We start from the raw sequence: 24,575 nt of genomic DNA, 5'->3' as shown, positions 1-24,575 counted from the left end.
AAAAGGGATGGAAAATATGAAAGCGGGCTTATAATAGGGAAAGTAGAACAAGAATGTCCAGCATGTATCTAGTAGGTGTTCCAGAAGAAGAGAATGGGAGTGAGGAAATATTTGAAGAAGTACTATCTGTGAATTGTTCTGAATTGGTGAAAGGTTCAAGAAGTACACTGAGTCCTCAGGAAGATTGATAAGACTTAATCTATACCTAGACATTATAGTAAATCTACAGCATATCAGAGACATAAGGAAAGATCATAAAAGAAACCAGAGGATGAAGCCTGATTACTTACAATCACAGTAAAACTGACAGCAGAAATATTAACAATAACCATGGAAACCAGAAGACACCAGAGAAAATATCTATTGTTCTAGAACTTTATGCCCAAGTAAAACTATCATTCAGTGTTAGGTCCAGATAGAGATATTTTCAGACAAAAACTGACAGTTTACTTTTTCCTAAAGAACTAATGAAGAAGAAAACTGAACTAATGAGAGTGAAAGAGATGTACCCCAAAAGGAATGCTGAGCAAATGAATTGATTGTCACATGGGAAATCAAAACAAACTTTACCTAACTAAAGCAAAATAATCACACACACACACACAAAAAAAAGGTACAAATCAAGGGAAAAAATATATCTTATACAAATAGTATGTAAGATGAGTTAAAAAGATGGGTTAAAGCTCTTTCAAGTCGAACTATTCAAGAGGAAAAGAAAATTTATTAATTTTAGACTTTGATATGTCAAATATTCATGTTAAAGCTATAAAGATGCAACTAGAGGAATAGAACTAGAATATGTAACTTTTATCCAGAAAGGCAGGAGTAAAGAAAAGTTAATCTATTAAAAGATAGGAAAAGAAAAAAAGAAACATATAAAAAGCAAGGTAAGTAGAAGGTACAAAATACAATGAAAAGTTAAATCTAAATTCAGTAATCACAATGAATTAAATAAACTTGCCAGTTAAAAGATGGTCAGCATGAATTTAAAAAAAATTTTGTATGTGATTTATAAAATACTTATCTAAAATATAAGACCGGGCTTCCCTGGTGGCGCAGTGGTTAAGAATCTGCCTGCCCATGCAGGGGACACGGGTTTGAGCCGTGATCCGGGAAGATCGCACATGCCGCGGAGCAGCTAAGCCTGTGCACCACAACTACTGAGCCTGCTCTCTAGAGCCCATGAGCCACAACTACTGAGCCCACGTGCCACAGCTACTGAAGCCCGCGTGCCTAAAGCCTGTGCTCCACAATAAGAGAAGCCCCCGCTTGCCGCAACTAGAGAAAGCCCGGGAGCAGCAACGAAAACCCAACGCAGCCAAAAATAAAATAAATAAATTTTAAAAAATAAAAAATAAAATAAAAATATGAGAGCATGTTAAAGTAGAAAGTAAACCTAATTATGCATACCGTTTTTTAAAAATATTAAAAGTAGATATTTTGCAAAGTGGTTATTTACTGTTTGAGCATCAATATTTTCTATTTTTATTAAGCTATAATAATTATAAATTTTCCAGTTTTGTTTAAAAATGGAAAAACTCTATAATATTAAATTTAATATGTAAATCTCATCTACTTATTAACTTTTAATACTCATAGAAGTACTACATTGTCCTTGCTGGTATAATACTAAATGATTCTGTTGAACCATGAATTGCTCAGCCCTGAAGGTAAAAATTACACTGCTTTGGGGATAAACATGTTTTAAATCAAGTAATTGCTCAGAGCTAAAATCTACTACTACTTGCACTTTGTTTAGAGATGAAATGAGTAAAACTGGTTTCTTAAAAGCCATGGAGTTTTAAAAGTGCTATTTGTATCAATAAGTGAGGTGAAACTGAGATAATCTTAACAAAGACTGTTTTAAATGCAAAAGTCTGTTTTCAAAATTATTATTAAACTTGCAATATAGTAAAAACTCATAATATCAAATTTTTTTACGTTTGTGATACATTTGTAAGTCACACTGCCTGTGTTGACTCCGTTTGGCCTATTTGTGAAATCAGAGCTTCCTAAGCAAATGAGTAGTGTTAAAAGGAGTTGCTTAGGTAAAACTAAACTGTTTTCAACTGTTCTGAGTATCTATTTAATACAGAAATCATATACATAATTGTTTTAGGCAGAGGAGAACTAAGAAAACTGTCACTTCACTGTACTAATTACAAATCACTTAATTTTATTCCATCAATTAGAACTAGATTTCTCCTAGGTAACAATTTATTAACCTAAGTCTCTTTAAAAGCTGTTCCTTTTAAAATCTTTTATAGTTCATATTTTACTAATTCAGGTTGGTAGTCTATTGAGTCTGTTTTCTGAGACTTTCTTTGATTACGGGGCATAAAATTTCATGGATATACGTAAATCTTTGAGAGTATTTCTTTCGGTTCAGTTCATCCACGCTTATACTCCAAATCAGGGTACTCTTAGCATTTAGTTGTCCTCTCCAGAGGTGGATGTTACTCAGGATTTATGGATGTTGGTGTTTTGTGTCTTGGCCTAAAGTTCTTACTCTTCTGATGGGCCCAATACAGAAATTTTTATCTTACCGTTGATAAAGTTGAGAAATGAAAATTGTTATTGCTGTGAATCAATGAGGTCAAACTTAATTTCTTACTAATGAGAGGGTTTTCTTCCGAGTAAGAAAGAACAGAAGCTTGGCCATCTAATAGTAAAGTTAACATTGTATTTTTATTTAATTAAAATATTTATGTTAATTTTCTTTCATTTCTCCAGTCATATTTCTTGTCATATATCCCATTTTATTTCTCAAATCCAGTCGCAAAAAGGTCTAAAGTACCTTCTGGGAAGCTTCTTAGTTTCATTACCCACCTCCTTAAATTATAATCTGCCAGAATAATTTCAGTGCTTTTGCAGGAATAAAGGGTGTCATTATTAGCTTCTTATTTAATTAATGACCAGATATAATGCAGAAATGCATGAGGTACATGATAAGCACATAGCAACTGCTCAATAAATGTCAATTAAATTTATTGCAGGGTGAGTATACCCCTTCTGTTGGAAGTACTCCATTGAGAATTAATTTTTATCAGGCTTCATTTTCCTTCTTCCCACTGTCTATTTCTTTGATCGCCCCTGCTCTTTCTGTTAAAATTTTCTTTAATCCCTAGGTAGAGAAATCCTGAGCTAGAAAAAAGTCTAGCTTGACTCCAGTTCGTAGAGGGCATTATTCTGTTGTTAGCCAAGGGATCTATTTCATGAATATATAATCTCAAAATTACTTCCCTATGTCTTCCATTGTGGATTCATTTAATTTTAGCTATATGGCTACTTCTTAGGAATCAAAAGAAATCCAGAGAAATTATCAGGTGTAGTAATTTTTTTTTCTTTCCAGTTTTTCTTTCAAATAATACTATACTGCTTCATGGGTAGTGTGAGTACCTTGTAACAGAGTATTCTCAGCTTCTCCCTCCCATAACTTGTCATCTTGCTGTCATTCATTTTTCTTTTCTATAAGCTATAATCACCAAAAACATCACTGCTATTATTTTCAACAAACTGTTGTCTGTTAGGTCAATTAAGAATAAGAAAAGGGACTTCCCTGGTGGCACAGTGGTTGAGAATCTGCCTGCCAATGCAGGGGACACGGGTTCAAGCCCTGGTCTGGGAAGATCCCACATGCCACGGAGCAACTAAGCCTGTGCGCCACAACTATTGAGCCTGTGCTCTAGGGCCCGCGAGCCACAACTACTGAGCCCGCATGCCACAACGACTGAAGCCTGCACATCTAGAGCCCATGCTCCGCAAACAAGAGAAGCCACCGCAATGAGAAGCCCGCATACTGCAACCAAGAGTAGCCCCCGCTCGCCGCAACTAGAGAAAGCCTGCGTGCAGCAACGAAGACCCAATGCAGCCAAAAATAAATAAATAAATAAATAAATTTATTTTAAAAAAAGAAAAAATTTAAAAATTATTTTACCTTAATTTATTCCTCTCTAACACTCTTCCTTTCTTTATGTACATCCAAATTTCTGACCTATATAATTTTCCTTCTCTCTGAATAATTTATTTTAACATTTCTTGTGGTAGATCTACTTGCAAAAATTCCCTCAATTTTTGATTGAGAAAATCTTTATTTCTCACCTTTGAAGGATAAGTTCACTGAATACAGAATTATAGATAGGTGGATTTTTTCTTTCAGTACATTGAATATTTCAATCTGCTCTCTTCTTACGTGCATGATTCCGAAGAGAAGTCTGATATAATTCTTATTTTATTTTCCTTTCTAGGTAAAGTCTTCCACATCCCTCACTCCCCCAGATCTCTCCATACTGCCAGTCTGGATTCTTTGTGCAATTTTAATATGATATGGCCAGGTGTAGTTTTGGTATTTATCCTGCTTGGAGTTCTTTGGATCACCTGGATCTGTGGTTTTGTGTCTGTCATTGATTTTGGAATATTCTCAGCCATTATTATGTCAAATTGTTCCTCTGTTCTTTTCTCTTTCTTCTCTTTCTGGTATTACTATTATGCATATGTTAAAACTTTTGTAATTGCCCTATAATTCTCCTATATCCTGTTCCATCTTTTCATTTTTTTTTCTCCTCTTTGCATTACAGTTTTGGAAGTGTGTACTGTTACATCTTGAAACTCTTTGATTCTTTTCTTGGCCATATCTAGTCTACTGATGAGCCCATCAAAGGCATTCTTCATTTTCATTACAGTGTTTTTGATCTAGCATTTTCTTTTGATTCTTTCTTAGAGTTTCCATGTCTCAGCTTACGTACTCATCTGTTCTTTTATGTTGTCAACTTTTTCAATAAATCCTTTGGCATATTACTTATTGTTGTTTTAAATTCCAATTCTGATAATTCCAAATTTTCTGATGCTTGATTTGTCTCTTCAGGTTGTTTCTTTTTGCCTTTTAGTGTGCCTGGTAATTTTTTGTTGAAAGCTGGACATGATGTATTGGGTAAAAGGAACTTTGGTAGATAGGTCTTTAGTGTGAAGTTTTATGTTTATCTGGCTAGGAGTCAGTCTGTGTCTACTATTTGCTGTAGCTCTTGTGGCCAAGGCTAAAATTTCCTCTTATGTCCTTGTTTTTGTTTTCCCTGGTGTCTTTAAGTGTTCTGGAGATTTTAAATAGGGGTGAGCCTTGCAGTTCTTTTAGCTGTATCTGATTCCTTGTTATTTTATAGGAGCCCTATTGCTATGGTGGTAATGTGAGGAAGGGTGGAAGGAAACCTTCTATAGTCCTATGATTAGGTCTGTCTTTTAGTGAACCTTTTGCTTCCCCTGTGTCAGTTACGCTCTGGTGAAATAGTTTTCCTTGTGAGAAGGCCTTATTAAGGAGAACAGAGTTCAGTAGTATTTCAAAATGGTTACTTTCCACTTCCCCTGCTGGAAGCAGGTGAGGATTTTTCTCTAATCTCCACAGTGAAGAACCTAGTGAGGCTCATGGAGGTAAAATTCATAGAAGTTTGGAGAATCCTTCTTTAAGGCTGAGGCCCCTCCTAATGTTTCATTCTTAAGCTAGTATTCATATTGAACCTCCAGAAATTAATCAATTATAGTTGAAAGTGTTCCTACCCCAGGACTGGCTTCAGCCAACACTTCTGCGCCTGGGCTTTTGTTACCAGTAAGTCCTTATCCTCTGTATCTGCCTGGCTGTGTCTCCAGTTTTCGGGGAAGCAGTTTGCCCTGTGACCTCAAATATCCGATAGATCTAAGAAGAGTCGTTGGTTTTCAGTTTGTTCAGCTTTTTTCTTTTTGTGAGGATAGGAGTGACTACTTCCAGGCTCTTCATATTTCAGAACAGAAACCAGAAGTTCCTGTGTTTCTTATTAGAATGAAGATTTCACTTTAGCTCAGTCTTATTAGTCTCTTAAGCCTTTTCTTTTCATGTAGGAACTTCACTGGAAACAACGTCTCTAGCGAATATTTGAACATAGATTACATTTGGGCGAGATACTTTTTTCATCTATTTTTTTCAAAATTATCTTTTCATTTATTGACGTTTCTAAATGCAGACTGCAGTCCTCCTCAAGCTGTAAGGCTATGAATCCTTGATGCTTTCTTTCTAAGCCTCAATTCAGCAGTTAGAAAGATTTTTTAAAAATCTGAAGCACTTATCTCCCTCAAAGGACGTAGACAGAATGAACAGTGAAGAGAATTTGTATACTGTTTTAAAGTACCTTCAATGCACCAGACACTATCCTGTATGGATACACAGAAATGTAGAGTTAGGATACCTAAATTTTAGTGTTCTCAGGCTAGTCAGGTAACAAGACAGGTGAATAATATCAAACTCATATGCTTCAGGCATGTGCAGGGAAGCACAGAGGTGGGATATTTTGTCTTACCTTGGAGGGTTGGGATGAGGCAGGAAAAAGTCACCTAAAGCAGCTGACATGTGATCTGTCTCTTGGAGGATGACTAGGGTGGAGGAGAACATTCCAGCAGAGAAAACTGCCTACAAGATAGATGGTTTAGTTTATGGTTGCTTTCCTTCTGCAGTCAGGACTTTGAGAGCAAGGCAAATTGGGCAAGTTAGGTAGTGTCTTTCCAACTCTATTCGATGTATGGTTTTATTAGAACAGATACTTGCTGTATAATGTTTTTCAAAGTCAAATGTAAGCAATGTTTGAATTGTTTTGTATTATATTGCAGTATGAAATTGAGAATTAACTGCAATATGTATTTCATATTGATATAAGGTATAACCTGACAAAATAATTTTTTAATTCTCAAATTATGTCTTGTAAGTATTTTGCATGGTGGTAGAATTCATTTGAGTTTAAGTTTGATTGGTTTTATTGTTTCTTTAAATGTAAGGATATTTTATGATTTCATAGAAGGAAATTTTTAGAAATGATAACCCACTCATTTTAGCTAATCTCATTTAGTTAAACCATTTCTCTTGAAGTGTTAACCCATTATATAACTTCATGTATATTTTTAGACTCATACATATATTTACTCTTTCAGGTTTATAGTACTGCTGCTTTCTGGTGAAGGTATAATGAACATAATTTAAAATTCTACATAAAATATAGGAATACTATTCAATTAATAACTGGTAGATTATCGCCTAGTTCTAGTTTAGTGTTGTAGCTTTTGAAACTACTATTACCAGACAATATAAAGCTGTTCTAGCATACATCTAATATACTGTTTCTAAAATGAATGAATATGTATACAGAGAAGGAGGGATTTTGGACTTCTTAGAGAAAGCAGGATAGAGAATCTTATTTTAGATGACAGAAGACAGCACCAAAGTGATCTTAATTTTTCTTAAAAAAAAAATCATCTGATCTTGTTTCATATTAAGATTTGACTTTTAATTATGTTGCTGCTAAAATTATTCTCTGAGATACTGTGAATAGATGATTCAAGATATTTTTGAAACACTCCTTAAAATGACCATTAAAGCCTATTAAATCATCACTTTTACTCCAGACATCTCTTTCTTCACTTGCTTTGCTTTCTTTAATAGAAATAGTGTATTAGTTTTCTGTTGCTGCTGTAACAAATTACCATAAATTTAGTGGCTTAAAACAACACAAATATATTATCCTACAATTCTTGAGGTCAGAAGTTCAGTATGAGTGCCACCAGACTAAAATCAAGGTGTTGGACAGGCTTTTCCTTTCTGGAGTCTTTACGGGGAGAATCCATTTACTGCTTCTTTGAGTTGTTGGCAGAATTCAGTTCCTTGCAAGTATAGCACCTAGGTCTTGTTTTCTTACTGGCTATAAACTGAGGATTATCCCACCTTTTAAAGGCCACCACATTTCCTGGCTCATTGTCTCCTTCCTCCATCTTCAAAACCAGCAATGGCCTGTCGAGGCCTTCTCACTTTGCATCTTTCTGACATACTGTTCTGTAATCTTTTACTTATAAGGATTTATATGATTAAGTTGGGCCCACTCAGGTAATCCAGGGTAATATCCCCATCTTGGGTTCTTAACGTTAATCATATCTGCAAAGTCCCTTTTACCATGTAACATAACATGTTAACAGGTTAACAGGAGTTAGGATGTAGACATCTTTGGGGAGCCATGTTTCTGCCTAATATAACCGGTAGTACTAACTGGTGCCTGGCTTTGCTGGATCAGTTTTCCTTTTCTGTTTAGAATACCTCTGACTTTTCCCTCTTCGATTCATGAAATACAAAAGAAGTGTTAGGATTCAGCAGAGTCATGATAGTACTATATTAGATAAAATACCTATAGGGAAATTATAGGGAAAAGAGAATTCTAGAAATACTGAAAAAAAAAGAAAATATGCTTACAGAATATTGCTTTGTAAAATAGAAAGTTCTTGTGTATTGTTGTGAGTTTATATTAACTATTTTGAATCCTTAGTATTAAGGTCCATAGTTATTCAGTACACAGCAGCAGGAAGTAAACCAGTAAAGAGCCTCTTAATTTAGTATGAAAATATTCCAAGATAGATATTCAGAGCAATAAATTTTAATAATTTATGTGAATTTTGATAATGGACAACATTGCATTTTAATATGTTATTTCTTTCCTACTTAGATCATCACGAAGTATGTATATGAGCTCCTAGAAAAGGACTGTAATTTGAAAAAAATATCTATTCCAGTAAGTCCAATTTTTAAAAATATTTATAGTTCCAAATAAAATAGTTTTCAATTCAGAAGAAAACTTTTGTTTTAGGTTAACTGTGATAAGTTTAAATGTTAAGATCCTAGTGTTTTGATATTGATAAAGATAATATTAAATTCCTGTCATTGTATCTCATCTCATTGTGCACAATAGTTCTTAAAAAGTAATATTCTTCAGTGTAAAGAAAAACTGATTTCCAGTCTTTTTTGAAAATGATGACACAAAGGACTACCCTTTCCTCTACCTTTTCTCATTTCATTGGTATAATTTATTTTTACTTATTTATTTGAAGTAAACCAGTGTTCCTTTTCTTGCATTAGACATTCACCATCGCTTTAATTATTTCTTGACTTTTAAAAAATTATATGTTTTATTTCTGTGTTATTTCCTCTGCACATCCCCAGATTCACTACTGGTGCTTCCTGTCTCATAACGCTACTCACCTCTTTTTTGGTAGAACACTTTTTTGAAGTTTTGCACATTTTGCCATTTCAGAGTGAAAAAGTTTGACATTTGTTCTGAGATTCAGCTTCTCAAAAGAACTTTTTTGTTTTTAATGGAAAACATGAAATTTTAAGTGTTTAAATGAAGAAATAGTAACCTTATGTGTGTAATGATGGTAGACTAGATTAGATGATCTTTAAGGTCCCTGACAACTCTCTGATTGTACAATCTAAATGAATCTCCAAGACTTCATGGAAGTAATTTATTTAAGGCACAAAACTTTGAATATTGTTAATTTTGTTTACATGAAATTTTGCATGAAATTTTAAAGTTCTTTGGGCAGTGTTATTCTACTATGAATTGGAGGGTTTGAGGATTTTTTAATGCTATCCATCCTCCCAAATTAATTCCATAGGTTGATTTTTTTTAAAAAGAAATCTATTTTATATTTAATTTTGTATAGGCAACCTCAAGTACTAGGTCACATTGTTAATCATTTTTTCATTCATTCAACAAATATTTATTTTAGGGTACCAGGTACTGTTCCAAGTGCTAGTGACATAGCAGTGAATAAAATATTCAATATTATTCCACGTGATGACTAGGCCAACCCTTGTTTTTTTGGAAGCTTTCCTTCCTTTTGAATTATGTGAAAACCAAGATTTTAGTATCTTTTTGGGAGTGAATATAAAAGTCTTTTTTTGGATTCAAATCTCTTTTAGTTTTGACTTTAGGTCTAGTGTCTTACTCTATTAAAACTATATATTGAATTTTGTCTTCTGGAAAGTTAAGGTAGAATTTTGTCACTTTGTCCAGTCTTCTTTTCTTGTTAATTCTATTTCTTTCGAAGTTTCTGAAGAATGATATTTAAAGAGCCTTAGGTTAATTCATTGTTACAGCACAATTAATATTGAGTCCTTTAACTCTGTAATACTTCTAGTTCCATGGAACCTTTAAACTCACTTTAATTCCCTAGATTTCTAGAACAAATTACAAGATAATTGGCCGTATCTCTCATGTTATATGATTGACTTTCATTAATTTTCTTTATAGAAAGCCTAAGATTAGATTTAGAAGGACTTCAATTATTTTCCTCTTTTTTAAATTTAGACTATAAAGTTACACAGAGGGAGCTTTACATTATATGAGACCTATAACAACCTTCATGTCCATATTTGGTTAGTAAAGATTCCCTAATTTTATAAACATTAAAGAAACAAAAAAATTTTATTGTAGGAAGTTTATCTCTCCTTAAATTATCATCACATATTTTATATAGTTGTGAATTTTTCTTCCCTAAGTATTAGTTTTCTCCTGAGTTCTCTTAAATCCCAAAGCTAGCAGTGAGAGTGGGGTTTTTTTGTTGTTGTTCAGAGTCTTTTTTTTTTTTTACTACAGGAATACCACCAAACTTTTTTTTTTCCTGATGATAAACTAAGTTTTAGTGTTATAGTTGAAATATTCAACAAGGAAAGAAAAACTTTTTTTTTTTTTTAAATGACAGCACTTTGTGGAAGTCCATGATTTGACAGATTGTGATCATGTCTCATGTTTACTCTCCACCTCACATAAATAGGTACAAAATATTCTCCATTTTAGTATCTCACACTTGTGTAGAATACTGGATATGTGAATTTAACTTGACTACAGATTTGCATTCAATTTATTCCATCATATTTAAATAAATATCAAAATTAGTGATTTTCATAAGTATCCCAAAGTGAATTGTTAATTGCTAAAAATTGTTTGGTGCAGTCTCACTGACCAATTGGCCTTTGAGGTTGATTTGTCTCTAACATGAGGCGGTACACTGGAATGACCTTTATGTGTATTCCTTAATGAAAACTCATCTTAGTAAATTACCATTGTTTGAAGATAAATGGCCTTGGAACAACCATTTCAAAACTTAAGTTAATGAAGGAAAAATTATTTTATTCATATAGACATTTTTCTATTTTAAATTAGCACTAACTTTACACAGAGTAAATTATAGCCACCAGCTGCAGAGTCACAGTTCTGCATTATATTGAGATGAATATGTCAATGACCAGCTTAAATACTGTTCTTATTCCTTAATCATTAATACAATTACATTGTTCATTTTCATTTTTTTTTCCTTAAATACTCTGATGTTCTGATATTTTCAAAGTCAACATATCTGAATGTTCAAGTAAAACTTTTATTCATTTGTTCATGGCTACCTTAACTTGTAGCCCCTTAAAAAATTCTTGAACAGTGGTATAATATAAAAAAACACATGTTTATCTTCAGAAAATAAGTACTCTTCCAGTTTTAAAGTGATTACTGTGGAATTTAAAGTGCCAACATTCCATTGCTTAAAAAATTGACTCAGGTGCTTGGTAACAGGGGACTTAGTATGATAGAAAAAAGAAACAGTGATCAGCACCTGCTGGAAAGTCCATAGCTAGGGGTTTTTTCATTAAGATAAACAGATGTCCATTTCCATACATTCCAGAATCCATTAAGGCCTCACTGACTTTAAGAGGCTCTTTTATTTGTGCATATTTAGACATACTTTTTGATAAATGAATGACTGGAAACCTCTGTAGCCTCTTTTTTATTTTTCACTGACAGCTTTGCTTTTTAATTTTTTCTTCTGTTCTTATTACCATTTTCTTTTTTTAAGCCATTTTAACTGAATGATTCCTCTGCTTTCATATAATGTTCCTAGGTAAAAGGGAGTTTTTCTTCTCAGAGTTGGTTTTCGTCTGTCTCCCATCCACTTTTCTTCCTCTATGACTTCAGTCATATCCATTGTCATCATAGTAATTTGTTTATTCTAGACGTCACATGCAAGTGAAGCTAATGTGGTAGTGTTATACTTCATACTTCTCTTACTGCATATTTAATTACTACTAATAAAGATACAGATATGCCATTTTAATTCTAAGCATTGTGTAGTTCTTTAAAAATTCTTTGTAGTCGTGCATTCATTTAATCTTCCATTTGTGCTTTCTGAACCAGGCAAGTATTGTAAGCAGTTAAGAGGACGCATTATTTAGTTAAATGCCTTTTATCTAAAGGAATTCACTAGTGATGCTTGATAAGATTCTTTATTCCAAAAGTTCATTCATTCTTATATAAATGAGTGCCTACAATGTGCCAGCCTTTCTTCTAGGCATTGGGAATGTAGCTGGAGACAAACAAAGGTCTATGCCTTCCTGGACTTACATTCTAGTGGAGGGAGCAGATGGTAAATAATAGAATATTATTAAAAGCATATTAGATTGTGTTATGTGCTATGGAGGAAAATAAAACAGAGAACGGGACTAGGGAATTTTTGGGGAAGTGTTTAAATGGGGTGGTCAGAGAAGGCTTCACTGAGAAGGTGGTATTTTTTTCTTAAGCCCTGTGGCTGTGCTCTTCTTACTGAAATAATTACCTTTTGTGCTCTGTTTACACAACTGGCTAAGCATCTATTACTGACACCAATCTGATTGTTTTAGAAATAGAGAAATTTAATTTTTTTTTTTTGTCCCAGGAGTAGTGACTGGGAACATTAGGAATCCAAGGCATTTTTTGGTATTGAGGTTTTTTCTTTCTTATTTTGGTCATTTTATGAACCTATATTGTTGATGAAGTGAAGTGCTATTGCATTACCCAGCATGTGGATTGACTTTCTCTATTTGAGGAGGTGTTTATTACCAGCTGTCAAGATTTTAACTTCTGGCTCTGACCTGGTTGCACAAAGGCTGCCATTCCTAGTTACTTGCCACTGCTGATGTGGAATACCACTCAGTGCATGCCATGGCATATGAAATAAGAGGTTGGGAAGTTATCCCTTTCTAAAAAGTCTTTTGAATCTTTCAAATCTAAATCATACATCATCTAGTTTAAACCTAACTATTAAGTGTAATCAAAATGACTAAGAATATCCACTTTTCATACCATAAATAACTAGTACATAAAATAAGGTTATCAAAGTATACAAATAATATTCCTTCATAAAATAATTGTTATATAATCCTGTGTTCATACTCTGAATGAAATTTCAAGTTCCATTTACACAGAACAGTTGGTGTTTGAATTTTTAAATAGTTCCCTCTCCTACTGTTGTTAAAAGCTTAGTAGTTTTCCTTGCTAATATATGGTTTTCCAATATGTGTATTCTCCAGCTGGGTTCTTCTGTTTTTTATTTTAGGTGCAGCATATTTCTATTATAACTTATAGGCTTAATAGCTGTGTGACCTTGGGCGAGTTATTTAAACTCTCTAGGCCTCAACTTCTTCATCTATAAATGAATATAATAATAGTGCGACCTTAATAGAAATAATATTTTTAAAACATTTAGCATAGTATCTAGATCATAGGAAGCACTTAGTTATTCTTATTTATAATGATAATATAATACTAAATATACAATAATAATGGAGAAAGTCATATTTCCAGTATTCTTTTTTCATATTTTTATATGTTTAAATTACTATCATGTCTTTTTTTGCTCCTCTACCTTATATATAATTATCAATCTCTAATGAAAATTTTATTTTAAAGTTTTTTTACTTCTATAATTCTGTAATAGTCATTCTATAATTTATAGTAACCATTAGTTGTTTTCTCATTTGTGTCTATACCTGATCAGAAAACATTTATTTATTATTTAATTTTTTTTAATTACAGGTAGATGCCACTGAGAGTGAACCAAAGAGTTTTATCTTTATGAGTGAGGATGCTTTGACAAATCCACAGAAACTGATGGTTTTAATTCATGGTAGTGGTGTTGTGAGGGCAGGTCAGTGGGCTAGAAGGCTTATTATAAATGAAGATCTGGACAGTGGCACACAGATACCTTTTATTAAGAGAGCTATGGATGTAAGTGCAATTTCCTTTATTTTTTTTTTTTTTTTTGGCATTTTATAGCTCTGTTTTAGTATGTGTTATAAATTATTTTATCATGTCTTTTAAAAAGTCTTTCCTAAACATAGTCTTATCTTTAAATTGTTGTTATTTATTTTATTTGTAGTGAAAGATTATTCTGTATTATTTTGCCTTTACAACAAAAGCAAAAAGGCATCTTAAGTATACAAAGATTTAGATAAAATCTTTGAAATGAGTATTTTCAGTTCTAAATTTTTTCGTTTCTTATTACATGAAATATCACTTAAATTATCAAATACTTATCAATATTATTGAAAATACTTCTGAAAAAAATCATGACTGCTTTTGTAAATCTTTGCCTACCTGATTCAGTGAAGTTAGAAACTAAAGGAAATCTGCTACCTTTAAATTAATATCTTATTCTTAAAAAAAAAAGAGTTGGAATAACTCAGTGTTTTTTTGTCATTAAAATATAAAAACAAAAAACAACTCTTTAGAGCCCACAAATGCTTTAAGAATAAGACAAAGACATACAAATGGTAAATTGCAGTATTTACTGAATTACTTTATTCTTACTTGAATTCATACTTTTTAGAAATTGGTGTTTTAAAATTGTGTTCAAGGTTTTCTTTCCTGTAGTGGTGAAATTTCTTTTTCTGACCTAGCTTTGTTACATCTTAATATTTGGCGACTTGTTTTACTGTCTCATTCTTAAGTTCTGCAATGAATAGTTACATTTTGCAAAGTTGGTTTTCTTTCACATATAAGCAGAGATTTTCTTCAGAAAAAAAAAGGTAAAATGACAGCTTTACTTATAAAAGGTTAATATAATAACAGAAAGTTATCATGTATGCTTTATAAGAGCTACATTATTACATTTTTGTAATTAAAAGTGGAAAGAAATTATTTGATACACTTATGATTGCAAAGGTCAAATATATGTTTCCTACTTTGTTAACTCTGAAATGATAAGATTAAAGCTCAGCCCAGCTCCTAAAGAATATTTTGTTAATAGATTTTGAGGCCCTTAAAATGCTACAAGTAGAATTTCATAGGTGAATTGTGTATTTTTTTTTTCAGTCTTCATGGATGTGCAAAGAACACAAAGACATTACTTTTGATTGGTTGCAAACTTCGACAGTGTGTTTTTTGGTAGAATTTAAGTAACTAAAATAAATTTAGTTTATTTTGAAGTAACTCACGTAATGTTATTTAAACTGTTTCATATTTCAGGTTATGAATAGTGAAATGAACTTACTCTCTGGCACATTAGTTTGTGGTTAGAACAGATGCTGTTGATGTATTTTAAGAACTTCACATGTGAAATGTGATCACAATTTGGTGAATATTTGAACATACAATTTAGTAAAGAAAATCAGATGTTTGTACAAACACGTGCTTGGTGAAATACTTTATGTAAATTATATTGTCTGTGCTACTAGATCAACTAAGCCTTTCCCATTCTAGAATATTTTATTGTTGTATAGGGTTTTTTGAAGTGAAAGAGTATAGGGGAAGCCATCCCAAATACCTTTGAACAGACTATCTGTTGAGATCCTAAACAAGAGGGAGGAGGTTTATCAGTAACATTAGAATAGTCAGTCATTTTGTTCTTTTAAGTAGGAATAGTGTTTGGGGGATACCAGCATTTCATTGCCTTGCCGTTTTTGTGCTTTTCTCAATCAGAGCAGCTCAGGGTTCCTTGAAATAAAGCAGCTGATTTCTAAGTTCTTTAGTATTTAGTGTATGTTGTGTACTTTGAAAAGTTTAGTTTATATACTTTATTCTCGATTTTATGAACTTTATTCTGGTAACTTTCTACATGGTGAACATTTAAAAATGGATATCTCTTTTTAATTCAGATAAAGTGATTTTATTACTTTGGCTTTACTTTTTCATGGTGTTTCTCTGGTAATTCTTCAAGGGCTGCTCTGTGTTTGTGTGTGGCTGGAGGGTGTGGAGACAGGTGGGGGAAAGGATGGTATTTTAGGAAGCAGGAAGAGGAAGACTAATAGGGAAAAAGAAGCTGTCTCATTCTTTTTAATCAGATTACTCCTACGTGTTTTTATCTTCTGGACTTTTTTCTAAAATTGTATTTAAAGAAATGTTTCCGTAGTTTACAAAGGACTGGGAGCCACTACTCTGTTTTCCATGGTCTGTCAATTTTCATATCACAACTGAAGTAAATTCTGATATTTTTCAGGCCAGACAAGATTATCTCTACTCAGTGTTGTTAATAATATTTATGCTATATCCCTTGCAGATTTTTAGTATAAGATTAAAGGTCCTAAAGTAGGAGTCATATCATGGTAAGGTTAAAACTTTTTTCCAACACTAGAACCCTGCTTCAACTGGAGGTTTTGTAAAAAAAAAAAAAAAATTGTGTTTGAATCTGTGGAGCCACTTGGGTTGAAGCTGAAGCGAAGAATGGAACCACCCTCACAACAGCCCCGGAGGTTTCTTCCCTGACCCTGGGGCTCCACAGATGACAGTTTAAAAACTACAGATACTCTAATCCTTGCGGTTTAGATACTCAAGAACTTTATTATTAAAAATGTATTAAGATTTCTTGTTGGAGAAATAGTACATATCAGATAAATGCCCTCAGTGCTTCTCAGGCGGCCATAGCTAATATTTTCAGTGCTTAACAATCTTAATTGCATAATATATTAATTGGAGTAAGAAACAGTATATCATATAGCCAAGTGCTAATTATTCAGTGTCTGATTGTGCAGTTTGAGATTTTCTCATACTTATTTCTTCTTTGATCTTTTCAGGCATTTTAGTTGATCTCTATAAAAAGGGCAAGGAAAATAGGTGACAATTCATTTCATTACTAATTGCAGGGGTGGTACAGGCATACAAAATTTAAGGGGTCAGTCACTCTCATGACGTGCAGTCCTTGTAGGACCCTGAGAGTGAGTGCCTCCTTAAATTTTGCACCGTAGACACATCACCGATCTCTCCCTATCCAGGCTTTGACTGATTGAGATGTATATACTGTCAAGAAGTTTTATGGGGAGCAGTTTGGAAGCCCCTGGTCCATAAAGTCAAATTTTTACCGTGCATCAGAATCACGTGGAGGGCTTCTTGAAACAGATTGCCCTGTTCAGATCCCAGGTTTTAATTCAGAAGGTCTGGTTGGGGCCTGAGAATTTACATATCTGAGAATATCTCAGGTGATGCCAATGCTGCTAATTGGGCACCACACTAGAACCACTGGCGTAGGTAATACTTTCTGGATTGGTTGAGAATTTATATATACTTTTCAGGCTTTAGGTGTAATGCATAAGGTGGAACTTGATGGCAATTATATTTAGTATGACAGAGGATGAGAAGTTCTAGAAAATGTTTTATAATAAAATCAATGAAGTAAAAGTTTAAATTATAAAGAGTACTCTCAAAGTACAAGTGATTCATATCCAACATGACTTAAAATTTTTTAATTTTAATAATTTTATGAGAAGTCCGATAACTTCACTAAGCCTACATTGTTTTCTAATTCCTCATAGCTGGATTATTCAGAAGAATCTACTATTTCCGTAATTACTTACTTTGCATATAATTTTCATTCTGTTACATCTAAGTTTTTAAAGTTAATGCCATTTTTATCAATGTAATTTATACAATTTGGGTTCTATAACATGGTGGACTGAGTTAATTAACAGGCACTTGTCCCTCCCACTAAACACCCATAAAAATAATGGAATAAAACATAGCAACAACAAAAATATTAAAGACCTAGTTATGTTCAAAAGATAGAAAAAGAATCTTTAAATGCCTGACTACAAGAAAGAACTTAAAACCCCAGTGGTAAATCCCTGGAGGGTGTGGCAGCCCAAAGGTGATATCTGATGAGATATAAGACCTAGGCCCCAAGGGGTCCACAGCACAGCTTTGAGCCTAAGAGGCAGGATCTAAAACTAATACCCTTGTATATAGCTCGGGCCCTGGAAGCTTCTGCCTTTTTAGTTTTTAGAGGTGTAAAAGTCAGTTTGCCAGAAGTGCCAAGTGGGATAAATAAACAGCCTCCCCTGAGATGTAGAAGCCACAGATCCTAACCCAAAGGTGGATTTAGATTTGCAGTTTGAATTTAGACAACTTATTTAGTGTGGGAATCTCAAGCAGTGTAAATTCATGTAAAACTGGATTTTGGACTGATGAAACTTCTGGGTTACCAAGTGGAAACAAATATAAAAGTGCCAACAGCAACACTTTACAACGCAGGGTAAATCCCTAATGAAGAAGAATTTGTAGTCAGAAACTAAAAATTATATGCGGAAATGATTCATTACAAAGAAAAGTCAAGTCAAGCAAAACTATCAGGCATAGTTGAAGAGAGTTAGTAAATTAAAAGTTGGAATTGGGGAATACAGTATATAGAATATAGCAGAGAAAACCTGAGAAAAAAATTATGATAGATAAAAAGTCATGGAGAATAGAATAAGATCTAATAATCCTCTAATAGATGTTTCAGAAAAGCAATAGAAAAGAATGGGAGAAAAAGCAATATATTAGTGGTAGAATGTTTATGAGAATAAAGACACAAATCTTTGTAGAAGAAGCATGGCATATCTTGAGCAAGACAGATAAATCTACACTTAAAACTTATTAAAATAAAACTGTAGAACATCAGAGGATACAAGCATATAATCTTAAAAATCAAGTAAGAACAAGTGACATATATCAAAATAAAGGTTATCCTTTCCTAATCCTTCCTCACCTGTTAGTTCTGTTCCCTAGATGTAATAACTCTCAATACTTTTTGGTTTTAATTATATTCTCTATATCAATATTTTTAAATTATAGTGCTGTCTCTTGATTTATCAGTCACTTTCTGTTATGGCAGATAAGAATATCTTTCCCATTCCCACAGTTTTTGGATTAATTCAGCAATCAAGCTTTACAGTATTACTACTACTTTAGTATTGCTTATGGCTGAGCCAAGTAGATACTGTGGTTGCTATTCATTTCTGCTACAAGTTTATTTTCATAGAATTAATAATTTCCTAACTGTTTTCTGTTTTCTTTGTAGTAGTTGTTAATTCTGATTGGCCTCTCTAATTTTTTACATGGTTAAATTTATCAGATAATCTTATGGTTTCATGTTCTTCTGGAGAGCTCTCTTTTGGAACTCTGTGGACTTCTGTCCCAATCTTGACTGGTCACTTTCTAAGCCTGCCTCCCTGTCTCTCTTCCTGGGACTCCACTTAGATTCTCTCTGGTGTTTGACCTCCTGTTTCCTGGATCTAATGACCGTAGCTTTTTGGATATATGCTCTCATTTTGTTGGAATCATCAAAGAGGGAATACGAGATCAATTTTTGAAACCTAGTATTTATGAAAAATACCTTTATTTTACTTGCTCACTTTATTTTCATAATTCATCTAGGCATAGAATTCCAATCTGAATATCATTTTCATTCTGAAATTTAAAGGTTTTGTTTCATTGTTGCTTTACTTGCAGTGTTTTAATTGAAAAGTCCAGTACCATTCTGATCTTGAATCCTTTTGTTTCCCTCCACGGAAGCTTCTTTTCCTTCTCCCTGGTTTTAGGAAATTGAATCATACTGCTTTTGAGAAGGTTTCTTGGTGTGGGTTTTTTTGATTCATTGTGTTGGGGACGTGGTGATTCCTTTCAGTCTGTACTGTACATTCATGATTCTCAATTCTGAGAACATTTTTTTGTGTTGTTTCTTGATAATTTTAATCTTCTCTTTTTCTGGAATTTTCATTTGGTTTTGGAGTTCTGGACTGAGCCTCTAATTGTCTTATCTAATTGACTATACTTTCTCTCTTATTTTCCATCTATTTTTGCTCTAATTTCTGGGAGGTTACCTACTTTCTCTTTTAGCCCTGTAGAATTTTTAAAGTTCTTTCATCATATTTTGTTATGGAGCTCTCTTTTTATTCATTTTGCAGACTTCTGCACAATACACCTGATTTGAGCTCTGTGTCTCTCTCTTCCCCTTCCCTGATCTGATGTCCTTCTAGTCCTTCTCTGGATAAATTTCTCTAATGGAAAAACCACTGATCTCTGACAGGGTTGGCTGCACAATGTGAGATTTTGGCCCGTGTTTTGGTTTTTTGGTTTGTTTGGCTTTGGGGGATGGGTAACTGCATCTTATGTGAACTTACAACTACTGCCTCTGTTTTTAGACTCAAGGCCTACCTCTACTTTCCAAGATAACTGGCACCCTGAATTTTGAGTTTCTCTGAAATTCTGTGGGTGGGTTGGCTTTTATCTCCAGAGGCTTAAGTTAGAACTTCCTCTGTAATACCAAACAAATTCCATCAGCTTACGGTCTTCCCATTAGTTTTGTCCTGATGGGTTAATACCGCCCCTATTTTAAAATATATTTTTATTTAATTTTTAAATGGCAGTATATTCACATGGTTCAAGAATCAAATAATATATAAAAGTGTACAGTGAAAAGTAAACCATCCATATTTTTTAAAACTAATATTTTAGTGTGATTTGTGGAAGGAGTAGAGATAATTTAAAGAATTCAGTATAGCATTTTAATTACGTTTTTTATGTGGTTATTCCAATGATAGGTAGTCACTTTACAACACATATCTTTTTTAAAATTTTTGGCTGCATTGGGTCTTTGTTGCTGTTCGTGGGCTTTCTCTGGTTGCGGCGAGCGGGGGCTACTCTTCGTTGCGGTGCACGTGCTTCTCATTGCGGTGGCTTCTCTTGTTTTGGAGCACAGACTCTAGGTTCGCAGGCTTCAGTAGTTGTGGCACGAGGGCTCAGTAGTTGTGGTCTGTGGGCTCTAGAGAGCAGGCTTAGTAGTTGTGATACACGGGCTTAGTTGCTCCGCAGCATGTGGGATCTTCCCGGACCAGGGCTCGAACCTGTGTCCCCTGCATTGGCAGGCGGATTCTCAACCACTGCACCACCAGGGAAGTCTGCAACTCATATCTTTTTAAAACAAATAACATTAAAGTAATTTTCTATATAACAAAATGCTTTGTAAACCTCAGGAGATGACGCCCTTATGTAGCAATATTCGTCAAAGTAGAATATTTTAGGATTTTCTTTTAGAAATCGCTAAGATTATAAGATGACTAAATTGAAGACTACATAAACTGTTGCTTGACTGATATGAATCACATACTTTGAAAGCTGATTTAGAGCTTTTTAGTTTTTAAATCATTTGCTTCCCTTTTAATAAGCAGTAACTTAGCTTTTCTATTCTGGCTGTTGACTTTTTGATTTCTCATTTCTTACTCCATTTTGGGTCCCCTCCCCCCATTTTGACAGACGCATTTGTTAAGCTGATTGATTACAGTTTTAGGATTTATTTCCACAGATGTACATGGAGCCATTATAGATGGTTATCTAAAATAGGATATGATTTTTCCCAGTAATTTGAGTAATAAATTTTTGGTAACACCTCCTAACTACTGCCTTCAGTTCCTAGTCTTCCAACTAACTACTGCAAGATCTTGCTATTTTTAAAAAAATTTATTTGTTTTATTTATTTATTTTTGTCTCTGTTGCATCTTCATTGCTGTGCGCGGGCTTTCTCTAGTTGCAGCGAGGGGGGCTACTCTTTGTTGAGGTGTGCAGGCTTCTTATTGCGGTGACTATCTTGTTGCGGAGCACAGGCTCTAGGCGCGTGGGCTTCAGTAGTTGTGGCTTGCGGGCTCTAGAGCACAGGCTCAGTAGTTACGGTGCATGGGCTTAGTTGCTCTGCGGCATGTGGGATCTTCCCGGGCCAGGTCTCGAACCCATGTCCCCTGCATTTGCAGGCAGATTCTTAACCACTGCACCAGCAGGGAAGACCCGATCTTGCTATTTTAACATAAGTATTTGACAAAGTTGGTGACACGGAAATTTTAAGAGGATTCTCGTGGGCATTGACGGTTAGTAGATAGTAGTCAGAAGTCCTGTATCAATATAGGACATAGCTTTTACTTTTAACAGTAGCAGTACCATGTAGCAGCTTATAAGTAGAATATAGTTTGGCAGGGGATGCATGTTTAAGTTCTCAGAGACCTCAAAAACATGATAATTGCTTGGACCTTTTAGATATACTTTTGTTGAAATGATTCATAGACTTTTGTGCTTCTTTAAAATAGTCATTCAGAGTATTTGGAATTAAAGAAATGGTTATTAAAACAAGGTGCCAGTTTTCAACATATAAGATTGGCAAATAAATTGGTAATAAATTATATGATAATACCAAGTTTAGATATTGGTGGGAATGTAAATTGAAGCAATAAGATGGCAGTTCGGGTTATATCTCACCAAATTAAATATGTGTGTTAATGTTTGACCCTAAATTCCATTTGTAGGAAATTACACTAGAGCAGTAAACAAAGTATACAAAGTATATGTACGTGGATGCTCATCACAGCAGTCTGTAATAACATGAAAACTTCTAACTACCTAAATATCCACCAATTGGGGACTATTTATTAAATGATGGTATATTCTTATCATGGAAGACTATGTAGTTATTAAGAAGAATGAGTTATATGTGTGTATATGTGTTCATTTGTATGAAATGATGTCTAAGAGTTTTCCACTGAAAACATAAGAATGAGACTATTTGTTAAAATGTACACTTACACGTATATACATACACCTACATGCATACATGGATGTACATTGATGTTCCTGGAAGTCTATGCAAGAAACCATGAGGTTTCTTCTTTTATCATTCATTTTCAATTTTCCTATTCAATTCTTTTTTTTTTTTTACCTTGAGCAGTTATTACTTTTATAATTTTAAAAAGATATTATTTTATTATTAAAATTTTTTAAAGAAAATATTCATGAAATATACTATTATAGTTATTCATTTAACCATTTCTAAAAGAGTTTAAATGTTTGATTATAAAACTACAAGAAACTTTAAATAATTATTGATTTTTTCCCCTTAAAGGCTGGCTGAATTTAGATCACTATAACTTACATTTCAAACCTTTTAAAAGTAAATGCTATTTTTTTTCTATTTGAAACATGGACTACTAAACTATAGGTTGAAACCAAGAACACTAATTCCAAATTTTAAAAGTAAACTTTGAGAGAAACATAAATGAATCAAAGAAAGTATAAGCTCTTACATTATAGTCTTCATAAAAGATTGCTCAAGTCAAGAATTCCAGAAAAGGTTAACAGCTTAGCACATTACTGAACTGACAAGGTATATGAGGCCACCACACCAGCCCCCATGCCAGCAAAAGAAAACAATGAAATGACAGCTCTAGTGTTTGGAGAGCGGTTGTTAACGACAGCTTATTCCTTCATGATTTCAACTCTTGACAGAAGACAGGTCTGCTCGTTGCATCATGGCAGATATATCATTACCTTCTGGCCCTGTCATGAGTGAATTGGGGGGGAAGAAAACGACGTTCAGTTTTGAAAATCCAATTACCTTCTTGAATTTTGGTCACTGTTTCTGAGATAGATGTGAATAAGCCATTCTGTGATGATAGCTCTTTGAATCTAGATTGTTCTCTTGTACTGAACTAATTAACTAATTAAGCATATACTTAAGCTTTTTCTATAGTCAAGTGGAAAGCTAGCTATGACAGCATAGAGCACCTTGATATTCTGACATCATCCCAAGAAAGATATTGCAAGGCCTCTCATGTCTTATTTCTGGTCCTCTACTCTGTGTTTATTCCTGACTTCAAATAACTTTTAAAGTAGACCTAGGCCTTTTCATTAAGTGCAAGAGAAAAAATACTGGATTTTAAAACAATTAGGTACATTTTTACATGAAAAAATATTGTTTATAATCAGAATTTGGTTATAAAATGGTCTGTTTCTCAATTACATGCATATTTGAATTCTTCTGTCTTTTTTCTTGGCTACCTAAGAAGTGACTCTGGGGACTTAGAAAGAGAAAGAGAGGGTGTGGTTTTGACAGTATGCTAAAAGCCTTGGGGTTTATGTATGATAAGAATTTCAGTGGAGGCTGAGATGAGTTTAAATGCACAGAAGGCAAACATAAAAATCTTGTTTAATTTCTGTCATGTTGTTCCCTTTTGAGTCACTCTGATGTCTTTTTCAAATCTGCTTTACTCTTGAGCTTTGTGCTACTATATCCATGATCTGTATTTCCGCCCCCCTTCTATTTCATTTTAACTGCTGATCCCTTTTCTGTGGTTCTTCCTTTAATATCAGCTGAAGCAGTTTGAATTGCTGAATCAAAGCTGTTTTGGGAGTGAGAGAGTGTGTAAGATTGTGCAGGGTGAGATTCTCTGGGGTAGAAGGTAACACCTCCTGCAGTTATAATCAATGCTCTGGACACTTTCAAAGACTGGAGAAGCCATGACTTGCTCCAGGGTTAAACTTTTAAAATAACTTCCCTAGAGAAAAATGTCATCAATAAAATGGACTAATTAGTTGACAATTCTTGAGTACCCTAGGTTTAACAAGAAAAGATTAAAGAGAGGTCAGCTTTGCGTTTCTCACCGTACTTTTGGTTTCGTTTGGTTTTTAGCCTTTATACTTTTGTTTATTTTGAACATCATTTTAAAAAATTACTTCCAGTATTTATCAGTTTGTCCCCTAAGTTATTTTATTTTGAGAACTAAAATGGAAAATGTCATCCTTTAGTAGTAGGAAATAGTCTAAACTTTTACTTGAAATAATCGAGGCAGGAAATTATGAAAGGTAGGTAATTTGTGAAAGTATAGTTTGCACTTTTAGTCTAAGTCACCAAGCTTTAAACTGAAT

General features: G+C 33.6%; 1 protein-coding gene across 11 annotated transcripts in view; it reads left to right on the top strand.

The window, feature by feature from the left end:
- The window catches only part of ARB2A (ARB2 cotranscriptional regulator A), a 430,201-nt gene that overhangs the window by 90,306 nt on the left and 315,320 nt on the right, over window positions 1–24,575 (top strand). For 10 of the 11 annotated variants that reach the window (XM_082378256.1, XM_082378255.1, XM_082378253.1 and 7 more), the window contains 2 exons: window positions 8,502–8,567; window positions 13,677–13,868. In XM_082378256.1, the coding sequence (XP_082234382.1) occupies window positions 8,502–8,567; window positions 13,677–13,868 (258 nt within the window). The remainder of the gene's footprint in view (window positions 1–8,501; window positions 8,568–13,676; window positions 13,869–24,575) is intronic. The other variant, XM_082378263.1, reaches the window with a different exon arrangement.

Source organism: Balaenoptera borealis (genome assembly GCF_965194805.1).
Source record: "Balaenoptera borealis genome assembly, chromosome: 2".
NCBI classification, from domain to species: domain Eukaryota; kingdom Metazoa; phylum Chordata; class Mammalia; order Artiodactyla; family Balaenopteridae; genus Balaenoptera; species Balaenoptera borealis.
Note: the sequence above shows the minus strand (reverse complement) of the source record. Positions and strands in the feature narration are given on the sequence as shown.